This window comes from Cricetulus griseus, assembly GCF_003668045.3.
Source record: "Cricetulus griseus strain 17A/GY chromosome 1 unlocalized genomic scaffold, alternate assembly CriGri-PICRH-1.0 chr1_1, whole genome shotgun sequence".
NCBI lineage: Eukaryota > Metazoa > Chordata > Mammalia > Rodentia > Cricetidae > Cricetulus > Cricetulus griseus.
The window spans coordinates 192,410,298-192,437,549 of NW_023276807.1; the positions used below are offsets into that span (position 1 = coordinate 192,410,298).

The 27,252-nt window shown below is 44.4% G+C and overlaps 1 protein-coding gene across 1 annotated transcript in view; it reads right to left on the minus strand.

Annotated features, from left to right (window-relative positions):
- The window catches only part of Arhgef3 (Rho guanine nucleotide exchange factor 3), a 169,693-nt gene that overhangs the window by 118,296 nt on the left and 24,145 nt on the right, over positions 1 to 27,252 (minus strand). Inside the window, exon 2 of the mRNA XM_027389614.2 lies at positions 23,974 to 24,036. Coding sequence (XP_027245415.1) covers positions 23,974 to 24,036 — 63 coding nt within the window. The remainder of the gene's footprint in view (positions 1 to 23,973; positions 24,037 to 27,252) is intronic.

The following is a 27,252-nucleotide window of genomic DNA, read 5'->3' on the forward strand; positions in this document are numbered from 1 at the left end:
ACACAAATATAAAATACAATACCACTTCATGTTCCATGAAGTTTTCTGCAGCAAATTTACATGCAATCTGACTCAATGATCATCTCCAGACTCATCTTTTTTTTTGTTTTTTGTTTTGTTTTTCGAGACAGGGTTTCTCTGTGTAGCCTTGGAGCCTATCCTGGCACTCACTCTGGAAACCAGGCTGGCCTCGAACTCACAGAGCTCCGACTGCCTCTGCCTCCCGAGTGCTGGGATTAAAGGCGTGCACCACCAACACCTGGCATCCTTGTTCTTTTCATCTGTAAAATAGGGACAGTGATCGTTGTACACACAGTAAAGGCTCAGTATAGGCATCAGAGAAATGGCTCCGTCAGTAAAGCACTTGCTAAGAAAGGTTACTCCATGAGGACCTGGGTTCAGATTCCCCTCCTCCATGTAAAGCCTGGATATGGCAGTGGGCTTCTGTAATGCTAGCACCTTGGGGATGGGGTAGGAATAGACACAGGAGCATCCTTGAAGCATGGTGGCCAGCCAGTCCAGCCAATTGGTGACCTCCAGGGTTAATGAAAAGACCCTGTCTCAAAACATTAGGCTGAGGAGAGCAATTGAGGAAAACACTCAATACCCACCTCTGGCCTCGGTGTATGGCCACACGCATGCAAAACTGAACCCATTCATACAGTACGCACATGGGGGCGGGGTTAATAAGCACTAGTTGCTTTATTATTTTTGTACCCTACTCCCAGCTCTTACTCTAGATTCACACAAGCCTCCCACAATGCTCTTGCCTGGCTGCCTTAGAGATGACTCCAGGTCACCTCTAGTAGCCCAAAATAGATGGTCCTTCTTTACCTCTGGATGAAACAACAAGAAATCTAGATTATCAGACAAAGAAAACACACTTTCTATTTTTAGGTACAAACCCCAAAGCAGCACAAGGCTGGAAGAATGTCTCTGAAAACATTTTTATCTAGGCTGACGGTTTCCAGAATTTGGAAACAATGTATTCTAAAAATACTGCCTTTGCATTCATCTTCCCTGACACCCCCTGGAAAGTGGCCTTTCACCTTGGCTGGGTCAGCAAAGGGCCTTTTGGCAAACCTATCTTACAAAGTGTATTCTCTGAGTTGTGGGTCTTACCCACTCTGGTTCAATATCCAAAGTGAAGACACTTTGTACATTTTCTGGGTTTTACTCCATCCTCCTTCCCCACCCCTAAAGAATTGGTACAGAATGCTTCTAACCCTTATCTGTTTCTTTGTTTTGTTTTGTGGACACAAAACAATCTCACTATGTAGCCCAGGCTGCCCTCAAATTTCCCATCCTCCTGCCCCAGCCTCCAGAGTGTTAGATGACACGCATGTGCCACCATGTGCCTGGCCCTTTTGTAATGGATCTGTTTTGTAATGGATGCTTTCCCATGCCATCAACCATCCCACACAGATAAAAGGAACCACACCACCTGGAATTTGAAATGATATTGGTAATCCTTATTTAATGAAAGGGTTGCACCAATTTAAAAAATAAACTTCTTTATTTAGAACTTAAGGCAAATCTCTCCCCACCCCCTACCATAGCCATTTGAGGTCTAGTGTTAATCAACAGCTCTAAGCACAGACCTATGCTATACCTGCTTGATATTCTGAGGAGCACTTGGGGAGAGAATAATTAAACACATTCCAGGTCCTCCAGGGCTCAAATCCAAGATTTTAGTTATTCATCAATTATTATACCACATGTGCTACTCACCAGATACCATGACAGGCATTTCGCACATACTAACTAACCCATTTAGTCCCACTTTTACAACAACCCTGTGAGACAGGTACTCTTATCATCCTCAGCATACAGAAAGGGGAACTGAGGCACAAAAGAGGCCTAGGAACTTGTTTAAGATATTGCGGCTCTTGAGTAGTGAAACTTGTTTTTGGGTTTTTTTTTTTTTTTTTTTTTTTTTTTTTTTTTTTTTTTTTTTTTTTGGTTTTTCGAGACAGGGTTTCTCTGTGTAGCTTTGGAGCCTATCCTGGCACTTGCTCTGGAGACCAGGCTGGCCCCGAACTCACAGAGATCCAGCTGCCTCTGCCTCCCGAGTGCTGGGATTAAAGGCATGCGCCACCAACGCCTGGTGTGAAACTTGTTTTGTATCATCTACCTGCTACACCAGCGCCTTCTGGTGAGGCCATTCCCTCGGACTCCACCTGAGGAGCAGTGCCACAGGTAGTTACCACGTCCTCCAGGTCCCTACTTCTCTATGCCTGTAGATGCTTCATCTCCTTCCCTACTTCTCTTCTTCCTCCATCCTCTCAGCTCCAGTTAAGAGCAAAAGCTATGTGCTGAGACCTCTCATCACAGTCCTACCCCAGTAGTGCAAATTCTGCTCTGGTAAGTCACCCTGCTCCAGCTCTCTGTCCTCAACTGGAAAGTCTCTAGCCAGGGTTCCCTTGCTCTAGTCTCTCTTTTCATGCTCTTTTTTTTCGTAAAACAACAATAAAAGGGAACCTGTAAACCCACCACACTGACCACCAGTGGCCCCGCCCCACAGAACCAGTCCCTAGGAGGCACAGCTGGCAAGTGCACCTTTCTCAAATGCATCACCCGAAAGTCCCATAACAGGGGTCTTCGTCTTTACAACTGTGGATCAAAAATCATGGACTCTTGTTTTTTTTCCTTTCATTAGACAAAGGTTAAACCCTAAATATAATTGTCCAGGGTAGTTTCATGTGCTTCAAAGTCCATTAGTGAAGTATGCCATTCTTTCTTTCTTTCCTTTTTGGTTAGGGTTTTTTCTTTCTTTCTTCTTTCCGAGACAGGGTTTCTCTGTAGCTTTGGAGCCTGTCCTGGAACTCATTCTGTAGACTACACTGGCCTCGAACTCACAGAGATCCACCTTCCTCTGTTTCCTGAGTGCTGGGATTAAAGGTGTGTGCCACCACCGCCTAGCTAGTAGACATTCTTAATGGTCAGTTTGGGGAGGAAAATGTGAAGTATGCAGCTGATAATCCTCCCAGCTTTGGCTGAGCCAACCACTTCATGAAACCCTCCTCTGACACATGCTGTTACGGCTCAGCCTTTCCCCTGACTTGTCTGAATGACCAGGCATCACATCCAGGGAAAAGCAGCAGCCAGGACTGAGAACAGCCAGGAGTGCTTGAGTCCAGATCCACACTGTCCAGATCCAGGCGGCTGTGTTTAAGAAAATGAGACCTCCCAGAATGGCAGGTTATCAAGTGCTGAGCTTTATCCAGAGACAGAAGTATGTATCCATAATTAGGTACATGTCTTCCATTCAGCACTATCCACCAGTGTCTAGCCAGGGATGCCAGAGCAGAAACATGATGTTTGTCAAAGGAAAATTTAATGCAAGTAGCAGGTCAAAAGGCCACAGGCAAATAAGTTTGGTGACTGTACAGAAGGAATTTTACATGTTCCAGCCTCAAAAACAGAACCAAGTTATCCAAATCTTAATTTGTCTCCTCCCTCTTATTAGATATTTGGGATGTGTACACATACTAAGTGTGCAACATGGTTCTGAGACAATTACAGGCAATTACCTTCCCAAGGGAGCCTCCAGAAAATACCTTCCCCAAGTCAAAGAAGGGTTCTCGGTAGAAGTCAATTATAGACCTTGGGGGGACAGAGTTGGAGCATCATACCAGAGCATTCCCAGATCTGTGACATTCGAGGTACAGATGATGGCCAGGTTACCCTCAGTAAAAGAGTGTCAGCCCAGGTACAGTGGTGCTACCTGGTCATCCCAGCACTCAGGGGCTGAGGTCAGAGGATCACGAGTTTGAGGCCAGCTTGAGCTACATAATGAGATCTTATCTCAGAGATGCAGCGGGGTGGGGGTATGGGGGTGTGGGTATGTTCTCTTGACTTTAAAATAAAAGGAAATTCAACTGCTAAAACTACACATGCCTCAAAAGATAACTGTCCCTGTTCAATTCTACAGTTTGGCTTCCAAAGGGCTTTTATTCCTGACTGGGTTATATATTGTTCACTCAGCTTTGTTGTATATTGTTTATGCAGCTGTGACCCTGATGCTAACAGGGAAGACATGGAATGAGGGCCTGACCCACTGTCTCTGAGACATCCAGTAAGGGGCTGGATCATTGAAGTCCATAAGCTGCTAATTCAGGGGAGTGGCACCATTGGAAAGCATCAAGCCACATAAAATACACAAGATTTAGAGGATGGAGAGAAAGAAAATTACCTATGTCAAATGTCTTCATGTGAGAATAACTAGGATTTTTATGATATATATATACATACACACACACACATATATGTCTGTTGTCTGTTTGTTTTGTTTTGTTTTTTGATACATTTTTCTCTGTAGCTTTGGAACCTGTCCTGGAACTCGCTCTGTAGACCAGGCTGGCCTTGAACTCACAGAAATCCCCCTGCCTCTGTCTCCCAAGTGCTGGGATTAAAGGCATGTCCCACCACTGCCTAGTGTGTGTGTGGTATATGTGTGTGTGAGTGTGTGTAGTGTATGTATGTGGTGTGTGTGTGGATGGTGTGCATGGTATATGTGTATGTGCATGTGCGTGAGTGCATGTATGTGTGCATGGTGTGTGTGCATGGTAGGTATGGTGTGTGTGTGTGTGTGTGTGTGCCACAGGGCATTTCGTTTGGATATCAGTAAACAACTCTCAGGAACCAGGGTCTCCTGTCACCTTGTGGGATGTGAGGATGAAGCTTATGTCACCTGTCCTGTGGATAAGTACCTCTACTCACTGAGCTAGCTCAACAATGTCTTCATAAATGTTGACTACATCAGTAATTCATGAACAACTCTTCTTTACAGTCATGGCTCAAGTGCTCTCCCCTCCCCAATTGTCTCATTCCACCATGTCCCAATCCCAACCTATAGATCCTCTGCCGATTCTACCAAAAAAGAACCAACAACTTTCTTCTAGACATTTCTATGCCCCCTCCTTATTTATTTCTATCTTTTGTCTTATTTCCCCAATATGCATCAAATTCTATTCCATCTTGACAGGTTTTGTTTGGTTTGGTTTTGTAACATCTGATCAAGATAGCACTGACATTTTGCTGTAATAAAATTGAAACTTAAAAATAAATCTACATAACTTTCCAGAGCTCAGCTAAGACTCTGCTCTGTTTCCCAAGAGGGCTCAATGTGCTTTTCATGGTTTAAGATTTTCTGAGCAATGCTATTCCCTTGAAATTGTATGTTAGTGCTCTTCCAAAGTCCTAGCACACATAATCTCTTTTAAGCCAACTATGGAGACCAAAGCCTGGGTCCCAGTGCAGCCATGGGCCATATTTCTGGTGCTATCAGATCACATGACTGACATGACTGAAGGCCAAGATAAAGGAACTACTTTTTCATCTAGAAGGAAAGTTTCCCATATTGTAAACTATAAAAATGTTAAGATTAGACCTATTCTTATCAGACACCAGTAACTAGCTATTCGTCAGTACTAAAATAAAAAGTTTTAAAAGAGGTTTTAAAAGAGGTCACTTATGGTGGCCAGGGTAGGTGGCTTTCCTGACTGTTCCCTTCACTCTCTCTCTCTGCAGATTCACTCATTCCTGCAGCTCAGTCAGAATTGCTCACTCCTTGGGTTATGAGCAGATTGAGGCTCGGGGAACCAGACACACCCAATCACATCGAGAGGAAGGCTCCCTTCCTATACATCATCCCAATGCCTACTCTGGTAGCTATTTTGCTACCCTGAGTGAAACCAGACTGAATCCCAGAGGGGAGAGTTTAGTGAGAGGCAAAGGACTCCAGTGTCCAGTAGTACAGCCAAGTCACCATTCTCTGTGCATTGTTAGTGTCTAAAGCTCCATGAATCAGGCATTCTGCCACTGCCTTCCAACCAAGGAACACCAAAATAAGAAAAAAAAAAAGAGGTAGGGGTGGCTGTTTGGTGTCATTTAATAACATAATATTACATTCACCAATCACTGTATGTATGTCATACTAAAGCTGGGATACTGTCCTAGGTTTGAAGGAATGGCAATGGTTTCAAGCTTATTGATTATTACAGCTATGATAAATCATGTCCAGCCTGGACATTTCAAGGCCTGCTACTCAGCTCAGAGGATATTAAACCTCTGCCAATGACTATCAAGGTAGCAGGATTACAGCCAACAGATGAATGACTGCGTGTACTTGTGAAGAGATAGTCAACAAGGATTGTAGGTGACACACAGTAGTGTCTGCCTAGAGGAAGGAGCTTCAGGGACACCAGGCTTCTTCAGCTGAGTCAGGCAAGTGACCCTGGGAAATGGGGCCAGAAGATGGAACCAGATCTGGGAGAAGAATCAGGAAAGAATGGCCGTGGTTATGTTTGGCCCATCCCAAAATCTACCCCATCTGTGATCTGCTGGAGCATGGGAGGGTGGGGGTCTAGGGGTCAGTCCTGAAGACCCAGGGCTGCAGGATCTCCATGACACAGGGCAGCAACAGGATGTCCAGGAAGAGCCCCAGTGAGGGCCCAGTGTGGATGGCACAGCAGAAACCAGGGGCCTCAAACCAGACCATTCTTTGTAACGAATGCCTGCGTGTAAAAATGTATGGATAAAGGGGTTTCCTGCATGACTCACTGTGTCATACTACAGTTTCCATGATGAGATTTTCCCCTTCTTCCTCTCCCCATTTTCTTCTCTTAAATTTTATTTTGTTTTATTTGGGGGTAAGGGGAGGGAGATGGGTGGGATTGGGAGGCATGATGCAAAAGACACAAAAGAATAAACAAAAAAAAAAAAACATGGCCCTGTTTGATGTGATGGCATCAGGAAGTGACATCTTAGCAGAAGGTACTAAGACTGGGGAGGGTACAGGTGGGTAGGAGCCCAGGTGTAGACAGCTCCAAAAACCAAAGAAAGCATCTCTGTGCCATGGTACTTGAGGGTAGCCCACTGAGGCCCATAGCATCTTTCTACACAATGTTTATAGCAGCTTAGTGAGGTGGTGCACACTGGTAATCACAGCATTTGGATGGAAGAGGCAGGAGGTTCCCCACAAGTTTGAGGCCAGTCAGGTCTACAGAAGGATTTCAGGCCATCCAGGGCCAGATACTAAGACCTTGTCTCAGAACAACAACAACAAAAAGGTGGGGTTATGAAGGATCAAGGATGGAATGTGGGACAGAGAACTAGCCTGCGACAGGAGGAAAGACTACCTTCTAACAGACATTGTTTAGCAGTACCAGCCTCGAGAAAGCAAACAGACATTTCATTGAGTTCATTGTTCTCTAGTTCTTTAGTCCATCCACTGTCTTCATGCATGAACCAGGGGTGGCCACTCTCACCCCCTCCCATCCTGCCTTCACGAACTTCTATATAGGAAAACCTATTATTTTGAAAGATAGTTATCGACATATTTAAAAAACTAATTTACCACATGGGTTTCTCTGAACAGATGTGGCAGTGGGTCTAATCACTACTGTCATTTTGAATAATTGCTGGCAAATGTGATATTTTGAGACACAGGCAATCAGTGTGATGGGAACAGACAATTATCAGAGCATTCTTTTGGTAACAGAGTCACAGGTAACTGTGATTTATTCTTGTTCACAGAACAGAAATGTACATTTCAGTTGGAAGTTAGCAAAAAAATAAAGACACTGATTTTTTTTTTTGCCAGTTTAAGTTTATAGATACCGTGTGTGTGTGTGTGTGTGTGTGTGTGTGTGTGTGTTGTGTGTGTGTGTGTGTGTGTGTAAGACAAGGCTAAAGGTGGTGTGGTGGCAGGATGAGAAATAAGCAATGGTAACATTGCATCGTCATTTCCAGGGCAGAAGCTGGTGAAGGTCTCAGGGAGGAAGGAGACTGCATGGCTCTCACATTGCAGCTGGAATGCAGCAGAGCTGGGATGCTGCAAGGAGAGGAGACACGCTACAAGGGGAGGGGAGCAAAGGTGCTTGCTTAGCCTGGCTTTCCTGTGGACTGCAGGGAGAGTTCCTCTGTGGGCAGAGCTCCCTCCCAAAGGATTCTTAGGCAGATGAAGCAGTTGCTGAGCCAAGTACTTGGGTCTAGTGAGACCTCAGGAAATTTGGACAGTGTCTGGTTCCTTCCCCACTCTGGTACCTTCTGCCTAGCATCTTGGCATCAACATCAGAGCCAGTGGAACTCAAGGGATCTCAGGTGTCACTCTCCCCCCCTCCCTCACCCAGAAATCAAGGGGTTGGCTCTACATCACCTAGACAGCTTGGGCTGAAAGGGACCTGACTCAATTCTGTCATTAAGGTCTAGGGAAAGAAAAACAGCATGGATTCATCAAATATTCAAAATGTAAAATCCTAGTCTGCCTTTGTGAAAATGTGTTTCCTAGCAGGGTGGTTTAGTTGTCTTGGTGTGACAAAAACATTTTATTTGGGTAGTTCTGATGTACAGTCCATTGGGGTGGGGAAGTCAATGGTGGCAAGAGTTGGAGGCAGTATCATATTGAATCCAACTAACCCAATCTAGACAAACCCTCATAGACAGGCCTGAGAGGCTGATCTACTCTGATTTCAGGTCCTTTTCCTGTCAAGTTGACAAAGCACATTAGCTGACATTCAGGGGACACCAGGAAGCTTGAGCCAGAGTTGACTGTTGGCAATGGCTAGAGCAGGGGCTTTGGACAGATCCTGGCCTAAAGGTGTCCTCTATGGAACTATGGACTACCTACTTTTTAAAAGGGAGCCTGAGTTCTCAACCGTCAAGGGCTTGGGGGCCAGCTTGGAAAGTCTATACCTGTCTGGATCTTCAGGAGGAACTTGGACCCCTGTTGCTTGCAGCAAGCAAGGAGTAAAGTCCCATTACCAATCTGAAACTCCCCATAGAAGCACAGCCACTAGCCCCACACTGGAGATGGTGCCTCATTCTTCTAACACTTACTGGAAACTTCTAGCCTATCTTGGTGGTTGTTTTGGTTTTGAGACAGAATCTTACTAGGTAGCCTATGTAGTCTTCAAAGGTGATCTACCTGCCCTGTGCCCTTGCCACCAGAGTGCTGGGATTACAGAAATGTACTAGCATACCTAGCTTTACAAGAAGTAAATTAGGAAAATAAAACAAAATTAAGCCTATGGGCTAGGGAGATAAATCAGTTAGTAAAGAGCTTGTATTGCAAGCCTAAGAACCAAAATTCAATGCTGAGAAGCCACTGTGGGGGAGAAAAGTATGGTTGTGTGTGTAAGCCCAGTACTAGGGAAGTGGAAACAAGAGAGACCCCAGGGCTCACTGGCCAGACAACCCTGCCAACTGATAAGTTCCAGACCAGTGACAGGTTCTGTGTCAAAAAACAAGTAGATGGCCCCTGATAAATGACACCATTTGACCTCCACACACATCTGAACACATGTATGTACATAACATGCATGCAAACACATACATAAACACTTCTCCCACCACGCCCTCTTGCTTACTAATGCCTTTGTAATAATTACCAACTGAACAAAACCGACACCCAGCAACAAAGTGGGCTTTCCTCTGGCCAATATAAAGCATAGATAAATTCACGGGTTCTCATCCACAGCTTTAAATCAAACAAGAGCAAGCCTCAGACCTCCTCACCCTCCCATCTGCCACATAGAGGCCATGGGGGTGGGGGGCAGGCATGGCAGGCTGTCCTGCAAGTGAGAGATGCAGTGGAGACTGTAAAAATGTCCTGGTCCCAAGAACTTTCCACCAATCCAGCTGGCTCCTTCCGTGCACCCGGGTCTTCAAGACAAGCTCCTGTGAGCTGTCCAAGCCCTTGAGAAGGACAGGGGAGTACTTTCCTTACTCTGCCCTCTTGGTCAGACAAAACTAAAGGGATCCATTAGCTTTATTTTGCTGGGTGACTGTGCAGAGACAGCACTCCACTTGTGCCCACAGGATACAGGAGCAATCCTCTTTTTCATGCCTAGTATTTCTAAGAGGCCATGGATGACCTAGGTCACCCTCTCCCCCTGGGGAACCTCTGGTGGGACCAGGTGGCTTAGAACAGCTGACCAAAGCTTCTTGCTTTTCATTTGGCCCTGATGTTAGATTTTGTTTTAAGGGCAATGGAATAGTTATTAACACTCCTCCACTGGAAAATGTTTGTGGTCACAGCTGAGTGTGCCTGTGACAACTGCTGACAAAGGACTCCCACATCAGAGAATCAAGTGAAACCTCAGAGTCAAACCTCCTCTAGCTTTCCCCCCACTGCATCAAGACCGGCCTCCTTCACTCCTACTTATCTGTGGGGCTTGACTTGGTTTTTCTAACAAATCACATTGGATGTGCTTTGAAAGGCAGCCTAGTTAAAACATAGTCTAGTGTTTGCCATAATACAAAAGACAAAGTATTCAGTGGAGTCCTTCCTACTGCATGTCTTCTTCCACCATCCCAGGAGGCAAAGAGGATGACTTGGAACAAGTTTCCACTCAGCAGCTAGAAGAGTCCTCCCAAACACAGACCATACATACCCTTGCTTAGCATAGATTCCCCACAGCTGAAGTCTTAGGCATGGCCTTGAAGGTCCTTGCCCATCACCTACCAGCTCCATCTGTGTCAGAACACTCCGTCCTACCACAAACCCTTTGCACCTGCTGCTCCTGGGTCACACTTCCTTTCTTTTCCCCAAAGCCCCAGTTACTTCCTTTTCTTCTCTCAGCTTCCACTTCCCCAAGGGAGACATCCTTGCTCTCTCATGACTAGGCCAAAGTCCATGGTTAAATATCCTAACAGCAGTATGTTTCTTTCACGTTTGAAGCATGTCCCTGCTGCCTTGACCACTAAAACTCCCTCCACCACTGGACTGTTATGGTTGGAATAAAGAATGTCCCCAAAGACCATGTGCTAAGAACATGGCTGCTTGCTTCTGGGCGTTGGGGAAACAGCCAGGCTAGGAGCACTCGGCCCTCATTTGTAGAGTAATGTAGTTTGATGAGCTTTGGGGGTGATGACAGAAACTCAGGAGGTGGGACCTAGTTAAAGGGAGTGGATTCATCTGTCCCTATCTCCCACTTCCTGGTGACCATGAGGTGGGCAACTTTTTCCATAATTGGCTCCATGCCATGACATTCTTTCTGCTCACCCAGGTTAAAAGGAGTGGAGCTGATTGCCTTGACTAACGCCATGTATGAAAATAAACAAGCCCTCCTTTAAGTTGAGAAGACACAGGAGATGCCCCATCAGTAAGAGTATGAATGGATGAGAAACAGAAGATCCAGTCCGCTTAGTCAGACCAAACTTAAGACACTGACATGACCCTTGGGGACTTTCTATTCTAGAAATGTTTTCCAGGTCACAGAAAGGCATTCCTAAAGGAAAGGGTCTCAGTAGCCCCTTCTGCAATGAAGATCTGAAGTATGACTGGAAACCTTCCTTCCCACAGAGGCACACATACCCCTTTGAGACCACATCACATGAACTATAACATCATGCGAACGTCTAATCATTTAAACATTACTATTGATTCAAACGAAAACCCCCAAATCAATCAAACAAACAAACCCCCCCAGGTTCTTGAAGCAATTTTGTTCCTGATTCTGGTTTCCCAGGAGCCCATCCATCATGTGTAACACACAGCGACACCTCCCAAAAACCACTGCTGTTTCAGGTCTCCTTACCAGGCCGCAGAAGACACCCATTTCTCATTCCAAGAACTCTACCTGGCCCTGGGGATGACCAGCACAATGGGCAGCCCTCATTCCTGCAGGCTGGCAGTCATTTCAAGTTCAGCCATACTGGTTTCTGGTTGTGTATTGAAGGGAAATCACCACTGAGGAACACAGCAATGTGTAAAATTACATTGTGGCAGGAAACACAATGTTGTGGGGGCTCAATGGCTAGAAAGGAGAGTGATCCCATCTGTCGCCACACACAGAGTGAGTTGAGACAGTGCTGCTGACTGCTGTGCAGAGTAAGAGTCATGTGTACCACAGCCTCCACTGACTCACTTCTTCCTTCTAAGACCCCCCATCTCCCAATGTTTCCAGACTCTCTCAAAGTAGTGCATCAGCTGGGGAATACCTATTCAGAACATAAGCCTATGAGTGGCGTTTCAGCATCAAACTATGCCAGACACTGAGAAATGAATGTTTGAGTGCCTTGAAATTCATGAACTGAAATTCAACCTCAACATGAAGGTATCAGGTGAGACCTCTGAGAGTTAATCAGGTCATGGGGATGGAGCCCTCATGCATAGGGTTAGTGCCCTTAAAGAGATCCCAATGAATTCTTATTCTTTGTCTTCCATATGAGAGTACAAGAAGCCTAAGACTGCAGCTCTGAAAGAGATCCTTGCTAGAACACAGCTGTGCCTCCAAACTGTCCTCAGGTCACAGGATGATAAGGCAGACAATCTTCAATAATTTTTTAAAGCAGCCTGAATGCACACTACTTTAAAGCACACTTGTCTCTGTTAGCTGTAAGTGTTTCTTTTGGGTTACCTGATGATTTAAACAAAAAAGACACACAGGTACGCTGGAAGCAGGCAGGCAGGCAGACAGACAGACAGACAGACAGACAGACAGACAGACAGACAAACAGATATACCTGTCTCTTAAGTTTGGTCTGACTAAGCGGACTGGATCTTCTGGTCCCTTCTAAGGCTCAATCAGAACTTCTTACAGTTTTCTACCATCTTTGAGGCTTATAGTCAGTAGAGGAATCTTCAGCTTACACATACTTTCCTGTTCGAGTGCATTATTCCCATAAGGCAGGTAAGGGTTGATTTCTCAAGGTCTCAGCATCACTGACTCAGCATCATGGTTCCCCTATGAGCCCTGGAAGAAGACTGGGAAAGAATTCTCCTCCATCTATTTGAGAGAACAGGCATACCTTCAGCCACTAAAATGGGCCCCAGTCTCATTTGAATGAAATTGGCCAGAACATACTCCAAGGTGAGATACAAACCATGTGCTGGCATTCCATCATGGGCTTAGAACCCAGAATCTGCTCTTACCCTGAGTGTTTGCTGACAGCTCTTTACAAATCTCCCACCAGGTAACCATGTGGCAGACACAATGACTGGTGGCAACATCACTAAATGGAAAAGAAAAAGAGACCCAAGAGTGGAATGTTGTTGATATTCACAGAAAATTTCCAGGCCTACCATTATCCCGAGAGACAGCTGCAAGAGTGGCTGAGGCAGGAGTGAATGGCATTGGCCCTCTATGTGATGGTGTGGATAGCATGCGTGCCACATAGTCCCAACAGCCTACATCATTAGGCTGGTTCCTCTACTACCTCAGAGAGGCCCTGCATTGTTTTTACTAGTCTTGCCTTGTCTGTCACAAAGTCTGTTCAAGTAGGTCTTGGTTTTCCTCTTGTTTTGTTGGTTTTCATTAAAAAAAAAAGGAATGTAAGAATGTGTGTAGAGGAAGAAAGAAAGACATTCTTAAAATGCTGCCAAGATAAATTGCGTCTTGTTTTCAGTAACCCTCAAAGACAACAGGAGGCAATGATGTAGCCATCCATTTATGTAACCAGTGTTCATCAAGCTACTGCTCTAGATGCACAGAATGTAAAAAAAAAAAAGGCATATTCTAGTGTGTAGAAACAGATAGTAAAATATACATGACTGTGACACACCACAGCTTCCACTGAGAGATGTTTTTTTAATTTGCATTTTTGTTTTTTAACTTTAAACTTTTTCATTATTTTTATTTTCTGTTTTCTTTGGGTGGAGAGGTTGCAAGGATGGAGGGTGGCTACAGAATGATGGGGAAATGAGTAGGTTTGGGGTGCATGATATGAAATTCACAAAGAATCAATAAAAAGGAAAGCAAAATAAAATAAACATGATGTGGCAGGTGAAGGTAAATATTATGAAAATAAAATAAAGCCAGATAGGAGAAGAAGGGGAGCCAGGTGATTGTAGTACACACCTTTAATCCCAGTACTCTGAAGGCAGAGGCAGATGGATCTCTATGAGTTTGAGGCCATCCTGGTCTACAGAGCAAGCGAGTTCCAGGACAGGCTCCAAAGCTACAGATAAATCCTGTCTCAAAGAGAGAGAGAGAGAGAGAGAGAGAGAGAGAGAGAGAGAGAGAGAGAGAGAAAGGGGGAAGAGGGAGAGAGGAAGGGAAGGAGGAAAGGAGAGAGGAAGAGAGAAAGAGAGAGTAGAAGGGACTGGGATGAATTTGCTATTTCCAAAGAAAATGCCTTTTTATGGACATCTGAAGGAAACTGAAGCAGAAGTCACAAGAGTGACCATCTAACTGGCTTTCTACATAGAGAGAAATGGCAAATGCAAAGGCCCTGAGGTACAAGGAACTAGGATGGGCAGAGGTCAGGATAATCGGAATACAGGGAAGAAGGGACAGTGTGGTGATCAGTTAGTAGAACAGCATTGCCACTAGGAGAGGGTGTCAAAGCCACTAAAGATGAGGGAAGCATGGGGAAACTCAGAGGATCTAGGCTTAAGAAGAGCAGTTGAGTGGTCAGCTGTTATAAAATGGGTAGAGGCAATGGCAGAAGCAGGGAAGCTAAGCAGGAGGGCCTAGACTTGTCTATCTACTAAAGATAATGACCGCCTGACAACTGTCCAGCTGGGGCAGGTGAATATGATTTGAGTCTGGCTCTATTTAAAGGCAAATTGCCACACAGTTATCAACTCTCATCCATTGATCATGAAGGCTTGGATTTGAGAGAGGCATCACCGACAGCAGTGGGTCCTGCTGAACATCAGTTAGAGAAGTGGCTTGTTTAAAACAATCTTTTAGCTGGTTTTATTATTAATTTTTGAGTGTCAACTTGGTAGAACATAGAATTACCTGCAGACAAGTCTTTGGGCACATGTGTGAGAGAGCTAGATTTGGACAACAGAGGCAGCAACACTCTGTGGGTTGGAGTCCCAGATTGCATGAAAGGGAAAATGCTAGCTGAGAATTAGTGTCCATCACTAGCTGCTTCCTGCATGTTGGTGGCACATAAGTGACAGCCTCAAGCTCCCACTGCTATGCCTTCCCCATCAGGTAGGACCGAACCCCCAAACTGTAAGATAAACAAATCTGTCCTCTCCTCCTTAGGTTGCTTTTGTCGGGCATTCTGTCACAGGAATAAGAAAAGTAACTAATACAGTGGGCATGGCTGTACAGGTCTGTAACCCCTGCCTCCTAGGAGGCAAGGCAGGATATCTGCAAATACACAGTCAGCCTGAGCAACTTAGTAGGGAACTTTCTCAAAAGAACAGGTAAAAAGAGAACTGGGGTATAGCTCAGTGGTGGTGAGTTCCTGCATTCAAATCATAATGCCACACACACACACACACACACACACACACACACACACACACACACACCATAGATAAACACACCGTACACACACACCATACACACACTATATACACACACACCCACACACAGACACATTATGCACACACACTCTCACACACACACAAACACACCACACAAACACATGCACACACACAGACACACTATACACACACTATACACATACACGCACACACACATACATGCACACACACATATACACACACATCATACACACACACAGACACACCATACACACACACATGCAGGCACACACACACACACACACACACACACACACACACACACACCCCAATCACACACACTGTACCCCCCCCACACACACACATCTTTTCTTCTCTAGAGAGGAGTATTACCCTATAGCAATGTCAAAGGGAAAGGCAGTGAGTGTGTCACCTTTCCTTCATGGAGACAGGTGTCAGACACACAGAGTGAAAAGACAAAGAAAACAGCCTATGCTAATGAAACCAAAACATATCCAGATCCAAGATGGGGCTTGGTACAATGATCAAGTCATCCAGGAGAAACTCGATTAGGCAAGAATGGAAGGAAGCAGGGCTGGCAACTTACTCATTATGTAATTTTCAGGTGGACCCAGGATGCCAGAGAGGGAACTTAAATGTAAACAGTTTAAGGGTCTCAGAAACAGACCTTTTAAAAAAAGGCTTGTTGACTTATTTTTATGTGTATATGTGTTTTGTCTGTGTGTATGCCTGTGTGTATCTGGTGCACAGAGGCCAGAAGACAGTGTTGGGTCCCTTGGGATGGGAGTTACAGATGGTTTGTGAGTCACTTTGTAGGTGATGGGAATAAAATCCATAATCTCTGAAAGAGGAGCAGGAGCTGAGCCTGCAGACACACACCGAGCTTTAAATGAGGCAAAATAACTTTCCTTTCACCACTACTGGTCACAATCTGTTGAGACCCACCTTTGGATATGGTTTAGTTTTAACTAGTTTGTTTTTCTTTGATGCCCATGATGTAGAATAGAATGAAGCAGCAGGAGAAGGAAAACACAAAAACTGAAGCGGAATGCTCATGCAGTCTACCACTGAAGCAGGAAAAGAAAAAAAAGTCTTTATTTTCATTTTTTCCCTTCATTACTGCTTGCACTAGAAAGTATGAGGACGGTCATTGTTTAGATCTGGGATATAGTAAACACAACTGTTCCTCACTGGAGAGTTATGGTTTAAAAACAATGTATTATGCAATAATAAACAACAGTATAAAAGAAGGAAACATCACTGGTGAGGGAGCAGCTGTGGTATACCCGCGTACTATAATATTTTCTAGTGCTAAAAAAACAGAGTTAGAGGCCAAAGTTATGAAAGACACAGAGGAAACTGATGGATGTCACTCAGGGAAAGAAACTAATCTGGAAATGGACAAGGCCACACACTTTGACATTCCACCCATGTGACATGTTGATAAAGACAAAACTGGAAGCAGCAGGCAGCAGCTGTCCCCACTAGTGTCAGGGAAGAGTAGCCAGCAAGGAGGGCTTTTAGCCGTGAACATAGCTAGCCGGAAGCTGAAGCAGGGAGGTCACTTGGGTTGCAGAAGCTCAAAGTCAGCATGGGAAACAGCAAGACCCCATCTCAAAATGAACAGGCAAATAAAGTCTGTGTAAGAGGGTAGGGGCCACTGCAAAACACAAACCTTAAAGGTGTCATGTCCTCAAAATGCCACTACACATGCCAGGCAGTGGTAGCACACGCCTTTAATCCCAACACTAGGGAGGCAGAGGCAGGTGGATCTCTGTGAGTTTGAGGCCAGGCCAGTCTACAGGGTGAGTTCCAGGGCAGCCAGGACTACACACCTGTCTTGAAAAAACAAAACAAAAGAAAGGCTATTACACCCTAACCCTATCTCTGCATCCATTATATGTCTACATATCTTCCAAAGAGTTTCCACTCCCTGGTAACTACATATTCAAATATAAGAGTCTATGGGGGGGGGGCTTCCTTTTTGTTTGTTTGTTTGTTTGAGACAGACAGGGTTTCTCTGGCTGGTCTGGAAAATCTGGAGATCCACCTCCCAAGTGCTGGGCTTAAGTTGTGCTGTCACCACCGCCTGGCATGGGGGGGGCATTCTTTTTTTTAAGAATTTATTTATTTATTATGTATACAACATTCTGCTTCCATATATATCTGCACATCAGAATAGGGCACCAGATCTCATAACAGATGGTTGTGAGCCACCATGTGGTTGCTGGGAATTGAACTCAGGACCTCTGGAAGAGCAGTCAGTACTCTTAACCTCTGAGCCATGCCTCCAGCCCTGGGGGGGGAGGGGCATTCTTATTCAAACCACTGCACAGGTGTTTCTTGTGCTTCCTACAAGCAAGGGGCTAGGTTCTTCAGTAAACTAACTCATTCCCACCCTCACAGCTTTAAGGAATGATGTTGTTATGATCTCAGTTTTAAGGGAGAAGACTCAAGCTGAAGCACCGAGTCAAGTTCTGGCCCCAAGCCTCCAAAGATTGTAATTCTGATAATAAACGGAAACAGGCATTAAAGAGTGGAAGAACTCTCATTTAACCCAAGCCCCACTCTTGTCAGCTCACTGGGAGCCCAAAAAGACAGCTATGCTGACCTGCACATAGTGAAGCTATTAGCATCTGAGAGGCTCTTGAAAGTCCTTGTTTGGCCCTTGACCTAATAATTCTAATAACTGAACAGGCCAAAAGTAAGGTGCAATGTGCTTATGTTAATACTGGTCAAACCTGACATCTGATGGCAGACTCCAATCAACCTTCCAAAAGTAGGGTTCCTGCTACCTTATGCCCAAAGGATTCTACAGGCACCATGAACAACACTGCATCCCAAATGAGAATGTCCACAGATTACAGATGAGTGAGTGGTAAATGCTGATCTCCACAGTCTGCCTGGTCCCCAGGGCGATAAGAGCTTTATTAAAATCGGCCACGTAATTCATCAAGGCCTCCTGCTGACTAGGGGAAGGCTAATCTCCCTAGGTAGCAGGTTCCAGAATGGCCAACAAGAAACAAACCTGCAGAAATGGTATCTTTTTTAATTATCTGGATGCTGTGAGAAGAGATAAAATAATCTTTCTGTTACTCTGTGTCTGGCTGGACGTATTCTAACAGTGAACATGGCTTTGTTCCATGGAGACAGGAAAGCTTTCTCCCCCTCCGTACCAGTACACATGCAGAGTGTCCATGCAGCACCACAAGCCACTGGAATGAACAGGGAATGAAAGCAGCCACCTACTTCATAGGGTGCTAATGTGACCAACGAAATGGCCTGTCAATCATCCAGCACTCAAGCTGGAAAGCCAAAGGCATTTCTCCCTTTCTTATCCTGAGCAGAGTGGGGAAGCTCTGCCATGCAGTCTCCTGGGTTTGTGTCTACAGGCAATGCCTGTGAGGCCGCTGCTCATGTGTCAGGGGACTGCTGCGAGAATTAAGCGAGGAATCTGGGAAGCACAGAACATATGTGTGTATTCCAGACACAGGGGGTAACATGCACAAAGGCCCAGAGACAAGATGGAGGATCACAATTTTGAGAAACTGAAAAAAAAAAAAAAAAAAAAAAAAAACCCAGCACGGAAAGCCTGTAAATGGAACAGGTGAAAAGCAGTGGTTCAGGTTAAAGCAGGGCAGGTAGACAGGGCTCAGATGGTGCCTGGTAGTACCTGAAGGCAGGGAGGCCAGGAGGAGGCCCCAGGCATAAACATTATAGATTATGGTCTCCCTTATGAAGGGAACTCTGAGGTCACTTCCCTGCACAAAGGCTGCAGCTGACCTGTTTCCCACCTCTCATTAGGAGAGGGAAAGAGCAAGATCTGAGTATGTCTCTATGCCTTACAGGGGACAGAAGAGGAATTGTCACAACTGAAGGAACTCAAAAGCATGAGGTGTGGTACACACTCCCCAAGTATTCCTTGCAGGAGCTTCAGTAGGGTTTATCTTGGCCCCTATAAACTGGCAAAGAAAATATAGGAAGGATGTGAAGCCCAATCACCCCCCCTTCCCTGGGGCCAAATCTCAGGTTCATACACCACCTTCCACACAGAAGCCTCACTACTAGCAAAAGGCAGTATCACTGCTCATTGTCACCAGCCTCTGAAGGAGAGGGACAAATGTCCACAAACACCTCCTAGACTCAGCAAGGGAGTGGTGATGCTTCATGAAGAGGGATGGGCCAGACAAGCTCTGAGTGAGTCCTGCCAGGTTCTGTAGAAGATACTCAGCATCTCCAAGCTTCACTTCCGCCTCCCACTGACAGAAGGGACATAAGGCTGCTCAGGGGCTACACCCAGTGAGCCAGGAATTTCAGATCTTGGACTTGATCCTGCTGAGTAAAGGGATTACACAAGCATATTCTTGGATGCCCATCTGTGTTATTTATAACAGAGAAAAGTCTGCGCTTACATAAATTATCCTAAGAAAGGATGGGCTGAACGAATTTGATGCCTTCATTTGACAATATAGTTGTTCAAAATAATGCTTTTTAAAGAATATTGTGGGATGCAGTGATGTGCACTCTCAAACAGTAAATGAAAAGACCCAAAATAAATTAATACGTACCACTATCCCAACTTTTAAAATTATATGTGCTTACGGGCCTGCAAATTGGTGTTTGCTATCAAACCTGATGACCTGAGTTCATTCCTCAGGACTCATAGGGTGGAAGGAGAGAATCAGCTCCTGTAAGTTGCCCTCTGACCTCCACATGAGGCACCTCTGTGTGCACACACACATAAATAAGTAGAAATTAAAAAAAAAATCATATGTACTTAGAGAAACTTAAAAGGCTCTTATAATACATACAGCATTTAGGAACACGTGGATGCAGTAAGTTTATGGACACAGAAGACAGCAACAAACATCAAACCTGAAGGTGAGCCAGGCTTACAAAGTCTCCACAACCAAGGAAATGTTTCCTGGGTTGCACTAAATTGCCATTCAATGTGTGTGAAGTAGTATCACTGTATTCTATTTTGTATGTCTGAAATATCTTGCAATTCGAACACTATAAAAGGGCATGTAAAATGACAGGAAAGCAACATGTTGAAACACAGCTACTGCTTTGAGGTGGATCTGTTAAGTGTTCAACTCTTCACATTTCCCTAAGTTTCCACAGTGAGCCCCCTTTTCACCGTTCCTAGCACGTTATCACTGGGGTCTGCTTTTATGTCCAGCCTAGGGCTCATTTGTTTCAGGCAGAGCTGAGTTCTTGTGTGGAGGCACAGCTGGCTCTCCTGCCAAAGCTTCACGAGACATCAAGAACCCAGTTAGCTCCCCACTCAGGCATCTCCCACCCATTAGATTTAAACCAGAAAATTGCAGTGGGAGACACAATCTTCCCAAAGGCAGCCCACTCATATCCTCTGACGTGAGAAGAGATTTGGAGGCGGCTGCCAGAAGCCTTTTCCATTCTGCAAATTGCTCTCAAAAAATACATGCTGCCTTATTTTCGTTTCTGAAATAGTTTGTGTTCTATTCTCTCCGGAAGCTGGGGGATCAGGCAACAGATCAATTCAAGTGGTGGAAGAAAATAACACATCAATTATTTTGCCAACGGCAGAGCCATTCCAGTCCCACCGAAGAACAATACTTTGGAGGCATGTCATCCTCCCTTGCACTTCAAAACCTTCTAGTGTCCCCTGTAAAAAGAGTGGTCAACAAAAGGGCTTGGCCAGAGTCCATAAATGCCTGGGAACCACAGAAGATTTACAAGATTGTTTTATAGAACAGGTTAGCCACACTCCCAATTCTCTTGCCTCTGTCTCCTAAGTGCTGGGATCCACTGCCTATGTATGCCATCACATTCAGCTTGACAATTACTGTTTAATCAGCAGATGAATTCACCCAGGCAAACAATTCCTAGCTTTTTACATCACAAATATGTTTCTTTAAAGGGGGTCCTCCTTAGGAATCTCCCCCCTTCCCCGTGTGTGTGTGTGTGTGTGTGTGTGTGTGTGTGTGTGTGTGTGTGTGTGTATTTAAGTATTTACTAAAAGCCCACTGTGTTCTCAGCATTACGCTAAGACTGAACGGGAACCTGACTAGTGACCCTTGAAGATGCCCATTCTCTTATCTAGTAACTTCTTGTTCAAAGCACATATTATGTGGCTGTCTTACCACTTAGGAAGTGGAATCAAAACTGAGAAGTACCTGTCTCACTTTCCTAAACCCTCACATCCTCCACCAAGAGCCACTAACTGAAACCTATCCTTCTCCCCCAATACTTTCCACTTATACACAGCAACAGGGTCAAAACAACGCTTTAGCTGGTTGTCACACTGCCTTAGTCCCTGATACGTGGAGGCAGGAGGACTGCCTGAGTCTTCGGGTTAATGGCCATTTTGGGTAAAATTATGAAATAGCAGCAATTAGAAGCATCACCTCTTCAGTACTGTTGCTGTAAGCATTCTCCTGGACATCACCCCTCAAGGGCACAAAAACAAAGTCCTTTGATAAAGACCACTCCCTCAGCAGAATAATTAATTCACTGGGCTCAGAGCTTTAGATATCATTGCATTTATGGTGAAACATCTTCTCAGCGGTGGCTCCACTCGCTACTTAATTCAGTTTAGCTCATCTCCTCTGGGCACACACGGGGTACCAAGTTTGAAGTGAGAAACTCCTTCCTGTCCATGCTTGGTTCTGCTACACTTCCTGTTACGTCTGCATGACTCTAAGGAACAGTGGAACTTGCAACATGGCAGTCTCATGCCCTATAATAGCTTCCAGTCTCTAACGTGTACAATTATTATATGTGGCAATAAATGGAGGAACTCCAGCCTAGGTTCTGGAGATCTGCTTGCCAAGACTCAGACAAAAAGCCAAGTAAATCAGAAATAAGCCTGGCCATGGCTGAACCCCTAAGATAGCTCTATTAGTGAAATGGGGTAGATTTTTCTTCTATAAAATCTCATTACTGTGACAAAGCATGATACATGAGTTGGTCAAGATAAGAGGAAACATCTGAAATTGCACAGGGAAAAAAATCATTATCTAGAAATTATTCATTATCTGAAACCTAGGTGACCTAAATAAGAAGGCGAGTCAAAACCAAATCAAACTTTAAATTGCCAGTAATCCTTTCGGATCAGGGGTCAGCAGTTCTCTGATAAAAAAGCATTTAGAGACATGCATTCCTGAAAAATAAATACCAGCTTGCAGCTGAGAAAACTGTGTGCTGATACAGGATCTGAAAAATGCCTGAACAAAAGTCCTGCCCACCACCCCCAGGTGGCTAGTGCTTCATCTGCAATCCAAGGACATTGAAATGCATGATGACTAAGACTCTAGGATCCTGAAAGTCTTTGGATTCTAAAAGTAAAGTTCGACAAAATTAAAAATACCCAAACACACAAAAAATCTTATTGTTGATGAGAAATGTTCCATAGCTTCACCTGTCAATAAGACAATATCCAATGAATAAAGAAAACCCCAGAACATATTTCTGTCTTGTTACCATGGCAACCTGGTAAACTAGCCCAACTCCATCAATCTGATGTTGTAAAAGACTAGGGTAGATAAACACCATATGGTGAAATAAAGACACATCATTAGCAGTCAGCTCAAGATCATTCCACCAACGCTGTTACATCAGGGAATTTGGCAATAATTAAAAATAGCTAAAAGAGCATTGTTCATATTGGCAAATAAGTGGCATTAAATGGGAATCTAATAATTTATATCCAAAGAGTGTCCCATTTTCACAATGGTTTTAGAAGACCCATCATCCAACCAAATGGAGAAGCTGAGGCAGAGATAGTAGAAGTGATTTGTCCAAGGTTCCACTGCTAAATATTGGAGCCTTCACACATCATAGAATGCTTTTGTGCACTCTGTAGGAAACACCACAATGTTACATGGATCTACGCTACATGGAGAGTAAACCCCAAAGGATGTCTAAGATGAATAGATATGAGGACAGGAGGAACCTGGGAGGTCTCAGTTCCTACTCTAGCCCCCAGCCTGGATAATGAATGTTACACACACTCAATTGCATCAGTCACAGGACCAGAGTCCATGCACAGGAAGTCACCAAAATGAAATACCTAGGAAATTCAAAAGAGGCTTCTGACCTCTGCCATCACAAGCATTTGGCTATCACATCACTAAGCCTCTTTGCAAGCTTGTGCTTTGGCAGAAAAAAACACAATGCAGCTGATGTTTATTGAGCACCTAGTAGTACCAGATGTTATGCTTGGTTTTCTCATTTTCATTGTTTTATTTGACTCACAAAGTCACACGGAGTCTTTTCAGCTTTATTTCCCAGATGAGGAATCACTCTACATGAATGCTAAGTATAGAATCTTGACTCTGTTGAATCTGTTGAACCCAGCACCACTCACTCTACCATGCCATGAGAATCTTTGTCTAACCTTTAGGCCATCCTGCTGCTGGGATTTTAGCCAAGCCACTGACTCCAACCACCTCCAAAAGGAAAAACATCTGCTCTATCTTCTTGAACCAGGCTCTTAAACTGCATAGTGGAATTAATCTATAGTCTACCCAGATGCCTAAGTTTATAATTCATTTTATGAGAAAAAATATGTGGACAATAAATGAGTTGACTTGAAGTTCAAGTTGGGTACACAACTGTGTCCAGTAAAATGAAGAAGAGCCATAAAAGGGAAAATCCAGTTGGTCATTACTCCAGAGTCAGATGATGGAAGCCCACATTAAGTACACAGCCTGGTAACAACTAACATTCTTACTACGAGTGATGCTATCATAGTGTGCAGGGATGGAATGGGAGGTAGGAAGGACCGAGCTTACACTTATGTCAAGACTGCATAGGCTGATGGCATCTTCATCCTGGGTACTCTGCTTCCGTTTCCGCTGTAAGACAAATGAAAAAACAAAATTTAAGTGTAAACAGGATTGTGGCTTTGATCAAGGAAGAAAAGAAGCAGTCAAATAACACATGCAACTCTTACACTTCCACCATGTCTCCCAAAAGTTCCAGTCAAGCATGGAAGGTAGTAGGTCCAAGAACCATAGGGAATTATTAAGCTCTGAGATGAGGTGATTGGTTTGCATCCTTATCATTCATGGTACCTCTCTCTCTGCCCCCCTCCCTCTGTCTCCCCCTCCTCTCTTTGTGTGTGTTTTCCATAAATGTTTCTATATAACATTTAGAAATTTAGATAGTAGGTCTAATTCTGACTGACTTGACCAGAGTGGAAAGGAAGTGTAATTCCCTTGGAAATATCTGTTTTAAACCTTGTACTGAGTTTATCAAGACAATCACAAGGATTATCTCCAATCTGCACACTGCTAGCCATAAAAACTGAGGCTTAAGGATGGTGATAGGGGTAGCTGGGTAGTAGACACTTGCCTAGATCATAGAAGGCCCTGAATTCAATCCCAAGACACACACACACACACACACACACACACACACACACACACACACACACACACTTTCCTTTCTCTTTCATACTTCAGAATCAGAAAAGTCATTATTCTACTACAGGTATTTCGAATGAATACATATAATTATGGCCTCTGCACTAAATTAAATGAAAAAATATATTTTCCCCTTTAGAAAGCAGAAAAGATATTTATCTATAAACTACAAGAAAGCACAGTCAAGATATGTTCTGTTATCTTCTGCATCCTCAGGTCTGCCTGAGCCAAGTATTTCTTGGGTCCTCAAATCTGTACCAATGCTGCTTAGTGGAAAGCTACCAGAAGACCAGAACTACTGGTGTGACATGGCAGGCTGTCTGGAGATGTTTGGAGTCTGCAACACCAAAGAAGTCCACCTCCTCTTCTCATTCAGAACTCTGAATCTAAACAAAGTCAGGGATTGGACAGCGACCAGAACTGCCCACCATCACTTGAACAAAGGCTTGCTGAGCAGGTATCTATTAGGTGCCAAGCTCTGTGTTTGCTTCCAGAAAGGCAAAGGTCAGCAAACTCCCATGGTTAAAGAATGTACAAGCATGTAAGAGAGACACAGCAAATATAACTGCACACCCTAGATCCATACATTAGGAAAATCACTTCTCTGAATCACTCTTTCTCAACTCCAAGGTTGGGATGGCTGGGTGGTGGTGACATCAGTCCCAAAGAAAGAAAAATTAATATATCTTTGGTTTTACAGGGCCTTAGGCATGCTAATTGGGTGCTTTACTATTGAGCGACACCCCAAGGCCCTACAACAATTCAGAGTATATACTGGTACACATAGCGGGTGCTCTAAAAGTAGGTTGGAACATTTTGGAAGTACAGTGATGGAGTTCTTCTCATGGGAGGAGGCATTTTATAATAGAATGAATAAAAGCATCAGACGAAGATGGGGAACGGGCTGGGGTTTCTTTTTATAAAGCCAGCTACTTAGCTCTTGGCATCAGCATCTCTGATGATTTCTCAGTGATTTTGCAGTAGTCTGTATCACTTTGGTGAGAAAGCTTAGAGGCCCTACAGCTCCACTAGTTTAGAGGACCAAGCCTTCCACTTCAGCCTCTCAACCAGCTAGGACTATAGGCATCCAGTCATATGATAACTTTTTGAGACAAGTATGACAAGAAATAATTCCCATTTTACAGGTAAGTAAACTGAGGTTGGCAGAGATTAGCAGTTTGCTGGAAGTTACATGCTATGCTATAATACTTGAAATTCAGGATTCTACTTCCAAAGTAAAACCCTTCACACACTGTTTACAGCATGTGTGGCAAGATTTCACATCTTACCCACCAATGTGAGCATGTGAGCAAGAGCTGCAGGGAGGTCCTGCTGCTTACAGGAACCCAGGCCCTCCCTGGGTTTAGCTTTTCCTGCCTTGTGATGCTGGAGTATTGCACCTGGGATCTTGATGGGGTGGGGGTGGGGCAGGAGGAACCTCAAGTTCCTGATACTGTCTATGAAGACAAAAACACCACTCACCAGGCCCGCCCACTGTGGACACCACAGATGAGGTGTGTGGTATCTGGAACAAATGGCAGGCCCAGTGCATGCCCAGAAGAGTATAAGCTACACAGCTGTATAACATTACCTGGTATTGTCAAGTTACATATCTTGTGATATTACAAATTGTATTCCTAGGGCTCACGTATTTTGTCAAACAGTACACAGTTCCTTCTAGGGATCAGCTGGTGAGGAGGACAGCAGATGAGAGCTCCTCTCCTCTCCAGAACCCTGGCACCCAACCTCCAACCGTCAGCCACTAGCCCGGCTCTGACAGACATTTCCAAAGGCTTCAAGAGTCCAGTCTGGCCCACAGATGTCCTGTAGTGGTCCTTTCAGGGATGCTGAAGTCAGTTATTCCAACTAAGAATGATCTTTAAAAACCCAAAGGGCGAGGCATGGTGGTGTATGCCTTTAATCCCAACACTTAAGAGGAAGAGGCAGGTGATCTCTGTGAGTTCAAAGCCAGCCTGGTCTACAAAGTGGGTTCCAAGACAGCCAGAGCTACATAGTGAGACCCTATCTCAAAACAAACATACAAATGAAAAGAAAGAAAGGGGAGGCAGGTAGGGAGAGAGGGAGAAAGAGAGGAAGGAAGGAAGGAAGGAAGGAAGGAAGGAAGGAAGGAAGGAAGGATGGAAGGAAGGAAGGAAGGAAGGAAAAGAAAGTCACTGGGGCTGGAGGAGATGGCTCAGCAGCTAAGAGCATGGGCTGGTTCAATTCCTAACACCCACATGGCTTACAACAGTCCATAACTTCAGTCCCAGGGGATCCAATACCTCTGGCTTTGGCATGCACTAGGCACATATGTGCTATACAGACATACATGCAGGCAAAATATCTACACATATAAAATAAATTTTAGTTTTAAAAAAAGGAACCTACATACATTACAAGATAAAAGCTGCATGGATTTTGAGATAAGGTTTTCTTGTCAATTCTTATGACACAGGATGATGACTAGCCACTGCTGGCAACAAACAAGTCAGAAGGATTTTTTTTTTTTTTGGTTTTATGTTTTTAAAGACAAGGTCTCACTATGTGACCCTGGCTGGCCAACGATTCACTATGTACACCAGGCCATCTCTGGGCTCCTAAGTGTTGTGATTACAAGCAAGCATCACCACACCCAAGAAGTCAGAA